The sequence below is a fragment of the Borostomias antarcticus genome (genome assembly GCF_949987555.1).
Source record: "Borostomias antarcticus genome assembly, chromosome: 18".
Classification (NCBI taxonomy): Eukaryota; Metazoa; Chordata; class Actinopteri; order Stomiiformes; family Stomiidae; genus Borostomias; species Borostomias antarcticus.
In genome coordinates, this window is record NC_140251.1 from 15,326,822 (window position 1) to 15,341,225 (window position 14,404).

At 43.8% G+C, this 14,404-nt stretch overlaps 2 protein-coding genes across 2 annotated transcripts; both read left to right on the top strand.

The window, feature by feature from the left end:
* Nucleotides 1–1,465: 1,465 nt before the first annotated feature.
* LOC311321027 (26S proteasome non-ATPase regulatory subunit 7-like) lies at nucleotides 1,466–6,567 on the top strand. The gene is made up of 8 exons (XM_084452895.1): nucleotides 1,466–1,576; nucleotides 1,923–2,014; nucleotides 2,108–2,200; nucleotides 2,304–2,401; nucleotides 2,529–2,609; nucleotides 3,174–3,265; nucleotides 5,612–5,810; nucleotides 5,983–6,567. Exons 1-8 carry the CDS (start codon nucleotides 1,503–1,505, stop codon nucleotides 6,241–6,243), a joined length of 990 nt encoding a protein of 329 aa, XP_084309021.1. The 5' UTR covers nucleotides 1,466–1,502; the 3' UTR covers nucleotides 6,244–6,567.
* A 575-nt stretch (nucleotides 6,568–7,142) lies between these two features.
* hprt1l (hypoxanthine phosphoribosyltransferase 1, like) lies at nucleotides 7,143–11,231 on the top strand (the record flags this gene model as incomplete). Its single annotated transcript, XM_084452414.1, has 9 exons — nucleotides 7,143–7,160; nucleotides 7,496–7,602; nucleotides 7,964–8,147; nucleotides 8,277–8,342; nucleotides 8,444–8,461; nucleotides 8,582–8,664; nucleotides 9,080–9,126; nucleotides 10,129–10,205; nucleotides 11,094–11,231. The coding sequence occupies 9 exons, from the start codon at nucleotides 7,143–7,145 to the stop codon at nucleotides 11,139–11,141; spliced, it is 648 nt and encodes a 215-aa protein (XP_084308540.1). The 3' UTR covers nucleotides 11,142–11,231.
* Between the last annotated feature and the right edge of the window lie 3,173 nt (nucleotides 11,232–14,404).

The following is a 14,404-nucleotide window of genomic DNA, read 5'->3' on the forward strand; positions in this document are numbered from 1 at the left end:
CACAGTTACCTAGTTATATCTATATTCCATTATATCACAGTTACCTAGTTATATCTAGTGCATTCGAGCTATATACCATTATATCCCAGTTACCTAGTTATATCTATATACCATTATATCCCAGTTACCTAGTTATATCTATATACCATTATATCCCAGTTACCTAGTTATATCTATATACCATTATATCACAGTTACCTAGTTATATCTATATACCATTATATCACAGTTACCTAGTTATATCTATATACCATTATATCACAGTTACCTAGTTATATCTAGTGCATTCGAGCTATATACCATTATATCCCAGTTACCTAGTTATATCTATATACCATTATATCACAGTTACCTAGTTATATCTATATACCATTATATCACAGTTACCTAGTTATATCTATATACCATTATATCACAGTTACCTAGTTATATCTATATACCATTATATCACAGTTACCTAGTTATATCTATATACCATTATATCCCAGTTACCTAGTTATATCTATATACCATTATATCACAGTTACCTAGTTATATCTATATACCATTATATCAGTTACCTAGTTATATCTATATACCATTATATCACAGTTACCTAGTTATATCTATATACCATTATATCACAGTTACCTAGTTATATCTATATACCATTATATCACAGTTACCTAGTTATATCTATATACCATTATATCACAGTTACCTAGTTATATCTATATACCATTATATCAGTTACCTAGTTATATCTATATACCATTATATCACAGTTACCTAGTTATATCTATATACCATTATATCACAGTTACCTAGTTATATCTATATACCATTATATCACAGTTACCTAGTTATATCTATATACCATTATATCACAGTTACCTAGTTATATCTATATACCATTATATCACAGTTACCTAGTTATATCTATATACCATTATATCAGTTACCTAGTTATATCTATATACCATTATATCACAGTTACCTAGTTATATCTATATACCATTATATCACAGTTACCTAGTTATATCTATATACCATTATATCACAGTTACCTAGTTATATCTATATACCATTCTATCACAGTTACCTAGTTATATCTATATACCATTATATCACAGTTCCCTAGTTATATCTATATACCATTATATCACAGTTACCTAGTTATATCTATATACCATTATATCACAGTTACCTAGTTATATCTATATACCATTATATCACAGTTAACTAGTTATATCTATATACCATTATATCACAGTTACCTAGTTATATCTATATACCATTATATCACAGTTACCTAGTTATATCTAGTGCATTCGAGCAACTGGGGGCTGAGAAACATCCGAATTTGCGACGAGGAAGTGCGAGTTCATGAGGTGTTTTATTTAATCATTCCTAGCAAGTCGCAATTTGCACCTCCCAGTTATAAACGAACGCACCCTAACAGCTAGCTTGGACAGGATATAGCAGAGCTAGTTCGGACTGTGTGTTCATCACATCATATCAACATGCCGGAGCTAGCCGTACAGAATGTGGTTGTCCATCCATTGGTGTTGCTCAGCGTGGTGGATCATTTTAATAGGTATGACATTTCTGATATGGTTAGCCAGTCGTTGCTCCCTTGTATATCACCTCTTGTGTGAAATATGATGTTCTATTGCAAGCCTAGCCAGCTAGTTATGCATAGCTGGGGCTAACGTTAGCTAGCTGCTAACACTCTGCTGAGTCAGAAACCAGTCTTTTCTCTAGTTAGCTTGTTAGCTAGCTAGCTAGCTAGCGCTAGCTATAAACTTTGCCCAGCTATGCTAACTAGCTTGTCCTACCTGGCTAGCATCAGCAAGCCTAGCTACATGACAGATACTTACGGATAGTTACTCAACTTTAACAAGTTTGTCAAAATATTTTGACGATATGCTATTGTTTGACAGAATAGGGAAAGTTGGAAATCAGAAACGAGTAGTCGGCGCCCTCCTCGGCTCTTGGCACAAGAAAGTTCTTGATGTTTCCAACAGCTTTGCAGGTGAGTTCTTCTCCTTTTTCAGAAATGGAGCAAAGATGATGGAACCTGTGGGGCTCACGATATCCAGTATTTGTCTCTTTTTTTGCCTTCCAGTGCCTTTCGATGAAGATGACAAGGACGGCTCTGTGTGGTTCCTGGACCATGACTACCTGGAGAACATGTATGGGATGTTCAAGAAAGTCAATGGTGAGTTGATGTCTCCATCCGGAGACCGTGCACCAGAGTTTCCAGCTGCAAGCCTTTTCACTGTCACAGTACAAGATACCAAACCCTCTTACCACTCCTCCAGCCAGAGAAAGAGTAGTTGGGTGGTACCACACAGGTCCAAAACTACACAAGAACGACATTGCCATCAATGAACTCGTCAAGCAGTACTGCACAAACTCAGTAAGTGATTTCTACCTTAACCTGATCATGACATGTAGCACTAGTATGTTTCATCATCTTCTGTTCTCCAAATGGTACTGTGAAGCTTTTTGTGAAGCTCAAGTGATGTTTTTGTTCTCCTTGGCAGGTGTTGGTCATCATAGATGTGAAGCCCAAGGACCTGGGCTTGCCTACAGAGGCATACATCTCTGTGGAGGAGATACATGATGTAGGTGGAACACTGACCCACGCCCTACTCTCAGCAGCAGCCCTCTGCCCCTGAAGTGTCTAGGGACTGGAGCTCTGTCTGTAGTCGCTAGTCATAAGTAAGGCTAATGTGGGGCGGCTGTAGCTCAGTTGGTAGAGCGGGTTGTTCAATGATCAAAGGGTCTGTGGTTCGCATCCCAGCTCCAACTGTCCACATGTCGAAGTGTCCTTGAGCAAGACACCTAACCCCAAATTGCTCCCAATGAGCAGGTTAGCACCTTGCATGGCAGCTACCGCCATTGGTGTGTGAATGTGTGTGTGAATGGGTGAATGAGAGGCGCTATATAAGTGCAGTCCATTTACCATTTAATGACAATGACAAAGATGATCTTTAAGAGCTGAAGACACAATGGGACACACAATAAAATAAAATAAAACCTTGAACACAATACGACAGGGTTCAGTATGGTACCGGTTTCTCACATGCGGAGGAAACCCGGTATATTTTCATGTGGGTGTAAATGTAGATATGGACTATGGCTGTGAAGTTTTCTCATAGTTGATCTTGGATGTTCCCCTCCCTCAGGATGGCACTCCCACCTCTAAGACATTTGAACATGTGACCAGTGAGATCGGGGCAGAGGAGGCAGAGGAAGTGGGAGTGGAGCACCTGCTCAGGTATTTATCCCCTGACCTGAACCTTCACTACACACACCAGGGATGACCTGAACCTTCACTACACACACTAGGGATGACCTGAACCTTCACTACACACACCAGAGATGACCTGAACCTTCACCTCACACACCAGGGATGACCTGAACCTTCACTACACACACCAGGGATGACCTGAACCTTCACTACACACACCAGAGATGACCTGAACCTTCACTACACACACCAGGGAGGACCTGAACCTTCACTACACACACCAGGGAGGACCTGAACCTTCACTACACACACCAGGGAGGACCTGAACCTTCACTACACACACCAGAGATGACCTGAACCTTCACTACACACACCAGAGATGACCTGAACCTTCACTACACACACCAGGGAGGACCTGAACCTTCACTACACACACCAGGGAGGACCTGAACCTTCACTACACACACCAGAGATGACCTGAACCTTCACTACACACTCCAGAGATGACCTGAACCTTCACTACACACACCAGGGAGGACCTGAACCTTCACTACACACACCAGGGAGGACCTGAACCTTCACTACACACACCAGGGAGGACCTGAACCTTCACTACACACACCAGGGAGGACCTGAACCTTCACTACACACACCAGAGATGACCTGAACCTTCACTACACACACCAGAGATGACCTGAACCTTCACTACACACACCAGGGATGACCTGAACCTTCACTACACACACCAGGGAGGACCTGAACCTTCACTACACACACCAGGGAGGACCTGGACATGGGAAGAAGGCCTGATACGGATACATCAGGCCATCGCTTTGGACAAAAGCGTCATCTAAACGACTGTCATGTAATACATGTTCTTTCTTAAATGAGTAGTAAAGGGAAAATGCATGTTTAGCCCTGTTTTAAGGTTACTTATGATCATATACAATGGTTCAGATCAAAACGTTGACAAAACTAGCACTTTTGAGAAAGTCTGATAATTGCTCTACCACCGTTAAGTCATACAATGGAAGTGGGTGGGCACCGTGAACAATCATTCACACGAAGTTTACACACGTATGTGCTGCTACTTAATAGTTCTATGCTAAATATTTAAAAAAGCCTTTCCAGATGAACTAGAATCTTACTTTATGGAGAATTATATGTCAGAACGCCAACTAACACCTCGGTGAGTTTCTTGTCTTTGAAATTGAGTTTAACATGTTTTTTTCACGGTGCCCACCCACATCCATTGTATAACCTAAACGGTGGTAGAGCAATTATCAGACTTTCTCAAAAGTACTAGTTTTGTAAACTTTTTGATCTGAACCATTGTATATGATAATAAGTAACCTTAAAACAGGGCTAAACATGATTTTTCCCTTTACTACTCCTTTAAACAGTTAGCAGGACTATACATGTTCTCTTAAACACCTGGGGTCCTCTTCCACTGACCTCTACTGTGTAACTATCCCCTACGGTTTCTCACTGATACCCTATCTCACTTTAATTGTGTGTGTGTGTGTGTGTGTGTGCGTGCGTGCATGCGTGCGCGCGCGTATGTGTGAAAACCACATCCCTTACCCTAATCCAGGTTCAACTCCCCAATATCATGTAAAAATAATAATAATAATAATAATAATCTTCCATCATGTTCTAGTGCTGCGACTACTGTGTCTTATAGAAGGCTTTGCTGATGGGGCTGGGATCTGGAGATCTCCGTTCACTTACTCTAGACAAATGTACTTAAGTTGAACATATAGGCCTCAGCACTGTGCGATTGGGCTACAGGCGGCTGGGGCGGCTGTAGCTCTGCGGCGGCTGTAGCTCAGTTGGTAGAGCGGGTCGTTCAATGATCGAAGGGTCAGTGGTTCGAATCCCAGCTCCAACTGTCCACATGTCGAAGTGTCCTTGAGCAAGACACCTAACCCCAAAATTGCTCCCAATGAGCAGGTTAGCACCTTGCATGAGTGTGTGTGTGAATGGGTGAATGAGAGGCCATTGTAAAGCGCTTTGAGTGCCGCTAAGGTGGAAAAGCGCTATATAAGTGCAGTCCTTTTACCATTTACACACTTTGAATGGATAGTCTGAACGCAGTTCGAATGGACAACCTGCACATATATAGTTACATTTTTCCTTTCCTTTCCCTGTTGCAGTGCATTTCATTGAACAATGACAGAAAGGTTATAAGATTATTTAAAACCTGCACTTGTTTCGATATTTCATAAACTATCAGCCACAGTAGTGAAATGGTTCACTGGTTCCCTACTGAACGCTTTGGGACACGTCAGGATTTGCATAGTAATCTAGTGGCAGAATATCAAAAAGACAACACGCTGTAAAATGTCGATCCTGTCGTCATCCTGCTCTCAGAGACATCAAGGACACGACGGTGGGGACCCTTTCCCAGCGTATCACCAACCAGGTGCACGGTCTGCAGGGCCTCCACTGCAGGCTGCTGGACATCCGAGCCTACCTGGAGAGGGTGGTAGCGGGCGAGATGCCCATCAACCACCACATCCTCTACCAGCTGCAGGACGTCTTCAACCTGCTGCCAGATGTCAACCTTCTGGTAGGGGGAGGGAGGAGCTGTGTGTGCGCGTGCGTGTGCATCCACATGCGCATGTGTGTGCGTGTGCTTGCAGTCAGTCACACAAGATGTCATCAGGAACTTTGTTGCCAGATCATTGAAGTATCCCATTTCCACATGATCACAATCCTGCTGATCTCTCTGGTTCCTGCAGGAGTTCACTAAAGCCTTCTACCTGAAGACCAACGACCAGATGCTGGTGGTCTACCTGGCGTCTCTGATCCGCTCGGTGGTGGCTCTGCACAACCTCATCAATAACAAGATCTCCAACCGGGACACAGAGAGGAAGGAGGGACAGGAGAAGGAGGAGAGCAAGAAGGAGAAAAAGGAAGACAAGAAGGAGGAGAAGGAAAAGAAGGAGGAGAAGGAGAAAGGCGATGCCTTGTCTAAGAAAGATGAGAAGAAGAAGAAATGAGTGTTCATCTTCAAGGTCTCCACTGAAATCATACTGTGTGGTGTGCTATATTGGGCCAGAGCCACATGTCTACAGTATGTGGGTCTAGCTAAAAGTAGTACTCTATATGGGGAACATGTTGTCATTTGGGATGTGGCCCGGTGGTCTTAACTGGCACTATTATTGTAGTGCTGAAGGAGTGTGTGAGCTGTTCTCATGTGTGGTGCCTGCTGGGGTTGGACATAATGGTTACTTAGCTGGGGCTATTCTCTACACGGTGGAGTGGCATGTTTCTGTATTACTCATTAAGACAGGATCATAATACAGATTTTTTTTATGTTTCCAGTTTTGTGTTGTCTTTTGTCTAGATACATCTGTAATTTTTGTAAAAACAAAGTGTTTATTGTATGAGATTGGTCAAACGGGGAGCGGACGTCATGCTGGGCCTCCCTGTATTTATCCAAACGTTTATTATGCTAGTCAGCAGGTCGCAGTATGAGGTCATCTGACGGTCAGCCAGCCTTGAAGCGATGCAGTTGAAAAGGCATACATTTCTGATAGAGTAGCCTATAGTATTATATTAGAATTGTTTGGTAAAAAGTCTTGAGCCAGGTACTTTATTAAAGATTGCTCTACACCAGATACATCGGATATGATAAGATGTTAGTTAGTTGATTGCTCAACTAAAGCAGAAGACGGATAGACTACTGAAGGAATCATAGCTGACAGAAAACGTGCAGCAGACTGTTCTCGTGTGTACGAGATTATTGCGTGGGTAAAATGGATTGTGACGTAAGGGTTTAAACCCCCATAGACCGTGCATCGCTAGTCCACTCCCACGACGAGCCGCTTCCCTTACTGAGACACTTGAGCATGACTCCACATATACCGGCGTGAGGAGCGAGCGGACACGCAGGAATATGGCCTCTTATATTCAGGTAAGGGCCTGTTTACTTGTATCTGCTTGTCTCATTTCTGGAGCGACTTTAGTTTCTTAACCGTCTCGAGAATGCATCCCTTGTGGTAAACCTGGCTGGTTGGCAGGGTGGGGTTTCACAGCATATTTGGATGGGTGGCCTACACATCTAATGTGCTCTCCCGAGTCGATCAGAACAAATTAAGAAATTCATCCAATCCACAAAGTGATGCAATACCACCGTTAACTGAAACAGGTGGTTGAGAAGCTTGCTTTGGCGACGTTGATGAGTGCCCCCACGGTTTTGTGACAAGAAAATCTGCAAACAGGCAAGACATCTATTTTTTTGTGTTTCAGATTGCCGACGATGACATGGGTCATAAATTGGACCTTTTTTGTGTTCCTAAACATTATGAGGACGATTTAGATAGGGTTGTCATCCCGCATGGACTGATCATGGACAGGTAAGTCTGAAAGTCTCTATCTCCGTCACGCAGTCACAATAGTCTCATCTACTGTATGTCTCCATTGTCCTCTGTTATTTTGTTGTTGTCAAGCTGGGATGGCAACATTTGTTAGACCAATCCATCCATCCATTCATGAAGAAGATTGGAGTAGCCTATAGGATCATTTAAAACAGAGGCTACTGAGACCACGGAATGTGTCCATTAAGCAGTTCCACTACTCTTAAGTACAATGCATGTTACTGTTAACTCCTGCTATCCCTGGTCCTGTCTTGCCCCCCCCCACACACACACACACACACACACTCTCCACACACTCTCACGCCCCCCAACTCTCTCTCTCTCTCCCTGCCCCCCGCAGGACTGAGCGCCTGGCCCGTGACATCGTCAGGGACATGGGGGGTCACCACATAGTGGCTCTGTGCGTTCTCAAAGGAGGCTACAAGTTTTTTGCCGACCTGCTGGACTACATCAAGACCCTGAACCAGAACAGCAGCACGTCCGTCCCCCTCACTGTGGACTTCATCCGGCTGAAGAGCTACTGTGTGAGCCGAGCCTCAATGTGTCCCTGACGTGTCCCCGTGTGACGCTGTAACGTAGGAGTAGATCTGTTCATGTAACCACACTGACATGTTGCCATGGTGACATGATGCCATGGTGTTTGTCCTCCCCAGAATGATCAGTCGACCAACAGCATCCGAGTCATCGGGGGGGACGAGCTGTCCTCTCTGAGGGGCAAGGTGAGTTCCCCTGGGACGTTGCTCTGGTTCTGAACATCCTATCATGTGACTGTGCCACTAGTGCTCCATGTCCTCATGAGTCTCTCTTTTTGTTTTTGCAGAATGTTTTGATAGTTGAGGTATGTATTTCCTTCTAACATTTTGTTTATTCTCTAGATGCCATGATCTGTTGTTGGGGTTAGGGTTAGTCCATGGGAGTCTACAGTGGCCATCTTGTGTGGGTTTCCTGTCTGTTGTAGGACATTGTGGAGACAGGGAGGACAATGCAGACTCTGCTGTCCCTGCTGAATGAGTGCAATCCAAAGATGGTTAAAGTAGTCAGGTAAGAACCTTCCTATACCTCACACAGTGTGCAGGACTCTGCTAATGGACATGGTAGAGAGCTGTTCAACTCTTCTGAAAATGTCTGTTTGGAGCACAGAACCCAGATGGGGCTGCCCTAATGTACAGTACACTCTCAGCCTAAGCACTCACGCTGTATGAGATGTGTGAATGAGCAGTTTGAGTTAATCTGCTGTATCTGCTGTTAGCTGCTCTTAATCTGCCATACTGTTAGCTGCTCTGTGGAGGGCTAGGTCATCTCCATGATCTGTGCTAGCGATTCTCTGAGCTCAGATTGAAAATGGCATAGCCTCGACATTGAGTGTTGGCTAGGTGACCGGTGCCCACTTGTATGTCATGCTGCAGTTTTGTTAAAGCGTTGTTTATTTGTTTGTTTGTTTGCTGTGTTGTTTCAGCCTCCTGGTGAAGAGAACCCCACGGAGCAGTGGATACAGACCAGATTGTGAGAACAGCATAAATTACACTGCTGTGTTTACTATAAGTGTTTATTCCACATCCACCACTGGATGAACACCAGACTTTGAAAGGGTGACAGTAGGACAGTACTCATACACTTGTGTTTTATGCATGAGATTAAGATACGTAATCTGTAGATCTGTTTTATGTAGTTGAACATGGTACTCCTGTCTAGGGCACATTTACTGACCTGCACATGCTTTTCACACACACACACACACACACACACACACACACACACACACACACACACACTTAAACTGCTTGTGATTACTGTACGTAATGCTTTTAGGTTGGTTCTGGATAATCTCTTAAAGATGGTCCTTCAAGGACAGCTGTTGTTTGTACTGACTTCCTCCAAGCCCAGTCACAGACAGGAAACCACAGATAAAAGGCCAATCGGTATCTTTAGTTGTATTACACAACCCTAATGTACTAAGTTCAAGTTCAAGAAACGTTATTATCCCCTAGGGGCAAATTGTCTCACAGCCAGCAGAAAAAACACATAAACATCAGTTTACACTACACAACAGACACAATATAAACAACCACCACATCACATTGAGTTATTTAAAAGGCTAATGGTCGCAGGGATCAGTGAGTTCTTAAGTCTATTGGTCCTGCATCTCGACACATTGTATCTGCGGCCAGATGGAAGCAACTGGAACTCCTTGGACAGTGGGTGGCTAGGGGCAGCCAGGATTGACTGGGCTTTCTTCAAGGTCCTCACCTTGTACAAATGAGGAATGTCAGTCATCGTCATGGAATGTCAGTCATCGTCATGTCTGCTATTTTGCTGCACACCTTGACGATGCCTTGCAGTCTGTTCCTATTTTTTAGGTTAATTACTAATCCATGAATCTCTATCAGTTCATTTGTCTGGTAAATGCTGCATTATGCTTTTTTCCCGCTAAATTATTAGCATTTCATGAACCAAACGCATCCAGTGTGCGTGGCTGATGTTTGTGTTGCTGTGTTTGTGTCTCAGACATCGGCTTTGAGGTTCCTGAGGCCTTCCTGGTTGGATATGCTCTGGATTACAACGAGTACTTCAGAGACCTCAGTGTGAGTGGCTGGCCATGATCCATAAACTTCTGTTTTAGAACCTGATGAGAGGATCTCTAACAGGAGTCAGAACCTGGTATGTCAGGTACATCCTACAGGGTTTTTAGCTAGATTTTTTTTATCTGATTTGCCATTCACCACAAATTTTCAAAATCGGAGGGAAAATCCCAGTCGGAGGCTTGGTCTAGACCAAGTGACCACAGATGATCTTGTAGTGTGAGAGGATTTACAGACTCAATCTTAGGACTGCACAGGTCTGGTTGTGTGAGATAACCAGCAACACCTTCTGAGAACGGAGATCAACAACAGCCAATAGGCTGTAGGCCTACAAGTGCCTTAGTCTAAACACTTAGGCAAGGTGACAACCAAAGATGCTTCATTCAACTCTCCTAAATCAAGCCCTCAATTTAGGGAAATATTTGGCATACAGGATTAATTTATGTTTGGTGGTTTATGCAACCAGGCACAGGATATCTTAGAGCAGGCATTCCCAAACTGAGGCGCGCCTCCCCTAGGGGACCCCAAAGAAATTCAGGGGAGGCACGGAGAGATGGTTAGAGATTTTTTTTTTTTTTTTTTTTTACAATGGTTTTTCATGAATGAAACAAAAACTTTATAATGTTGAATAGCAGCAGGTGCCACAGCTAACTTGTGTAAACTGTGTAACGTTATGGGCTAGCTAACGCTGCCTTGCAAAACAGACAAATTTGAGGGGTTGGGGGACCGCGGGTGTGTCACTGTTTTCAGAGGGGAGGCCCACATTAATGGAGTTTGGGAACCCATGTCTTACAGGACCTGTTTAGAAGGACAAGGTCTGAATAGTGTCTCTCTCACTGTCTCACTCTGTCTCTCTGACTGTCTCCCTGATTGTCTCCCTGCTCTGAGCAGCACATCTGCCTCCTGAATGAGAGAGCCAAAGAGAAGTACCGCGTGTGAGAGAGACCTGCCCAGCCGGGAGGGACGGACGAGACTAGCAACACTGTGATGCCCCTTCGTTTTGGGGGGCTTGGGGGTTATTTATTTTTCTATATGGAAAACCTACAGAATGTGAATTCACTTTGCAAGACGCTCCCTTTATTTGTCCGTTCCCTGTTAATAAATGGGATGAGCTGAAATGTTATGTAGATGTTATAGTTTATTTTAATTTAGCCTAGTTTTACCTGATTATGTAAATGGAGGCCTCTGAAAGTGATTGTTTTATGTTTAACTAGAATATCGGTTTCATTACATTGCTGTTGCTGCTCTTAACCCCCCACAGGGGCCTGCGTACGCGGCAGAGAACGATGGGCTGTATGTCTCATAATGTCTTGGACTGGTTTGATTGTTAAAATTACCCCCCCCCCCCCCATTCTTTATATGTCATGCAATGACTGACCAGGAATGTACTGTAAAAAGATGTATTGCTTATTTAATGAAGCATGGCAGATATGCTGTCTCCAAGGAGTAATTTACAGCAATAATAAATATATTGTTACATATTCAGCATTTTATATTTATACTTTTATCTCTATATTTGAATTTGCCATAATTATGTCAAAAGTATTCATGATCTGTTTATCAGCCATGTGTATATATTGCCTAAGAAGAAGCAGGAAGAGCCATCCCATGGGACCATATTTTGGAAAAAATATGTACGGTAGTCAATGGCGATAAACAAATAATTTCATGATCCCATTTGAATTGTGCCATGACCATACACATATGATGTTTGTCAATTTAAAATAATTTGTAAGTCAAGAAAGTTGCAGTTTGACGTAATACTGTAAAGTAGTTATTCCAGAACGAGTTTAAAATTATTAAAAGTGGTGAAAATCACTATTTGTCTGGCCATGTTGAGAGCAGCTGTGCTGGTCATTGCACAATTCAATCGGAATCAAGAATTATTATTTTTTCTTTTCCTGCTTCCGCTCAGGCATTCTGTATGGTTCATACATAAACAGATCTTGAATGGTGAATACTTTTGACCCCATTTTGACTAAGCCCCTCCCAACATGTGGAAAAATAATAATTACGTAATAGCGGAAAATGTTTGATTAAGTAGGCTAATAGTAGAGATCTATACAGTTGAGGAAAATAGCTGTATTTTCAGAGAAATGTGGTTTAACCTGATCCTGTTAGCTATTTCTAATTATGATGATTGACCCCTGAGTGTGGCTGTCTGCTCGAGTTTTCTGTAAGAAACTCTCCCTTCCATAGACTTATGAGATAAAGATGACATTCCGTGGTTGGTACATTCTGTGGACAACAGCAATTGTTGTGGTTAGAGATAGAGGCCTGGGCGCCTAGGTTATCTTGACCCCACAAGGCCAGAAGCCACATGAGGGACCAGACCAGTCTGACCAGGGAAGGGAGGGGGGGTGGAACGCCCCCGAACCATAAGAACCGTGCTGAAAACTAGACTAGATGCCATCGTCTTTTGTATGCTATAACCTTCTGTAATAAAACAGCTTTTGATTGTCGCTCAAATCCCGTGTTGGAGAGATTCATTTGGAATACACCTGGAAAAGGGACACTGGACTGTGTGGTACTGTGTGAGATTGGGGGCCGTCTTTTATTGAAATCAAAATAACGCAGAGCTGAATAAGGACAATAATGAAAGACAACGAAATCCTACAGTTACACATCAGCTTTTCAGTTACACATGAGTCTATGTTTGAATTCCAAGTTTACAGCTACGAATCTTCACGTACAAATACATTTTTCAAGTAATCTTAGGCTACCCTAGGCCTACAATGCCCTACAAAAAGTTTCAAACATCAGATTGCAATTACAATTATAATTTTCAGCTACACTTCCGTCTATGGTTGAATCTCAAGTTTACAGCTACAAATCAAATTCGAGTACAAATCATTTCTTCGCTTATTCAAATATTTTCTTCAAGTTTCAAGCAGAACCGTTGACGCGGATTTCAAGTACTTTTGCTTCCTCCTGAATAGCCAATGGGGAAGTACAGATTAACATATAATTTGACTATCCAGTCAGGTAGCCTAGTTCCGACCACGTGTTGTGATTGGATGAGATCTGAACCGTGTGCACGGTTTAGAATGGTTAATCAATTGCTTGTAAAGGTATCACTGCACAACTGTCGGTTGTTGCATTCCAGGATGCCCCTTTTCTACATAAAAATGATAATAATAATAATGAGAATAATAATAATCACACCAAAGGTGGTGAAGCCACCTCTCTCTCTGCCGCCCTCTAGTGCTGGTGTGCAACGGTATTGGCTACTCCTGGTTGGTCTAAATTTCATGCTACGAATGGACACACATGTCACGTATAGAAGCGGCTGCAGGCCTAAGTTTTATTCGTAGTTTAGTTCCATTGAAGTAAATGATATAATGTTTAGTTGTAAGGGTGGTGGCAGCAGTTGGTGATTTTAAAATATCCACACATAATTGCCACCACATCTACAATTTTCACAGTAGCCTAGCCTACATATTAGGCCTATCAGAATGGTTGGATTTTCATGCTGTCACCCACTTGTGGCTGCATCCCCGCAGTCCCCTGTGGCTGTGCCCCAGCAGACCTCTGCCTGAACTTCTGGGGTCCCCTGACCCTGCAGCACCCCCACTGGAGCTTAATAGTCACCCCTTACTTTGTAGCTACTCCTGTTGACCCCAGTCCTGTAGGCTCCAGTCCTGTTAGCTCTAGCCCTGCCAGTAGTTCCAGCCATGTTAGCCCTGGTCCCATTAGCCCTAGTCCTGTTAGCCCTGCTAGCCCCAGTCCTAGTAGCCCTGATAGTCCCCACTCCGTTAGCCCAGTTAGCCTCCATTAGCCCTGTTAGGTCTAGCTAACCCTGTTCCGGTAGGGGATCCGATGACTGACCTGACCTCTGATCTTCCATGACGTGTTCCTTCCAAGCCCGGCCGTGGACCCGCTGGTATCCCGGGTTGGAACCATATGGCCCAGCAGCTGGTCCCAGGGCCGGACGCCGGTCCTCCTGCTGCTATGTTCTTCAGTGGACCACTCTTCCTGCCCTCCTGCCTCGTGTTTGTCCTCCTGAGTGGCTTCGCCCACATCGTCTCTCCTGGGTTCCGTCGGCGTCGCCTGCCGCCTGGGTGGTCCTGCTCCCGCTCAACTCCCCGAGTGGCTCCGCCTTTCGGCCCTGCCTCCTGGTCGTCCTCCAGACCTGCCCTTCCCTGCAGCTTTGCCCTCAGGCCATCTGCCTGAGACCCCCTGTGCTGTCCCTGGCCAGCCCT

What these genes read in the sequence shown, in the direction of transcription:
- LOC311321027 (XM_084452895.1), top strand. Translation starts at nt 1,503, where the DNA reads ATGCCGGAGCTAGCCGTACAGAATGTGGTTGTCCATCCATTGGTGTTG. An exon ending in GATGTTCAAGAAAGTCAATG is followed by an intron (nt 2,201 to 2,303) that starts GTGAGTTGATGT and finishes CCACTCCTCCAG; the next exon opens with CCAGAGAAAGAGTAGTTGGG. An exon ending in TGCCAGATGTCAACCTTCTG is followed by an intron (nt 5,811 to 5,982) that starts GTAGGGGGAGGG and finishes TGGTTCCTGCAG; the next exon opens with GAGTTCACTAAAGCCTTCTA.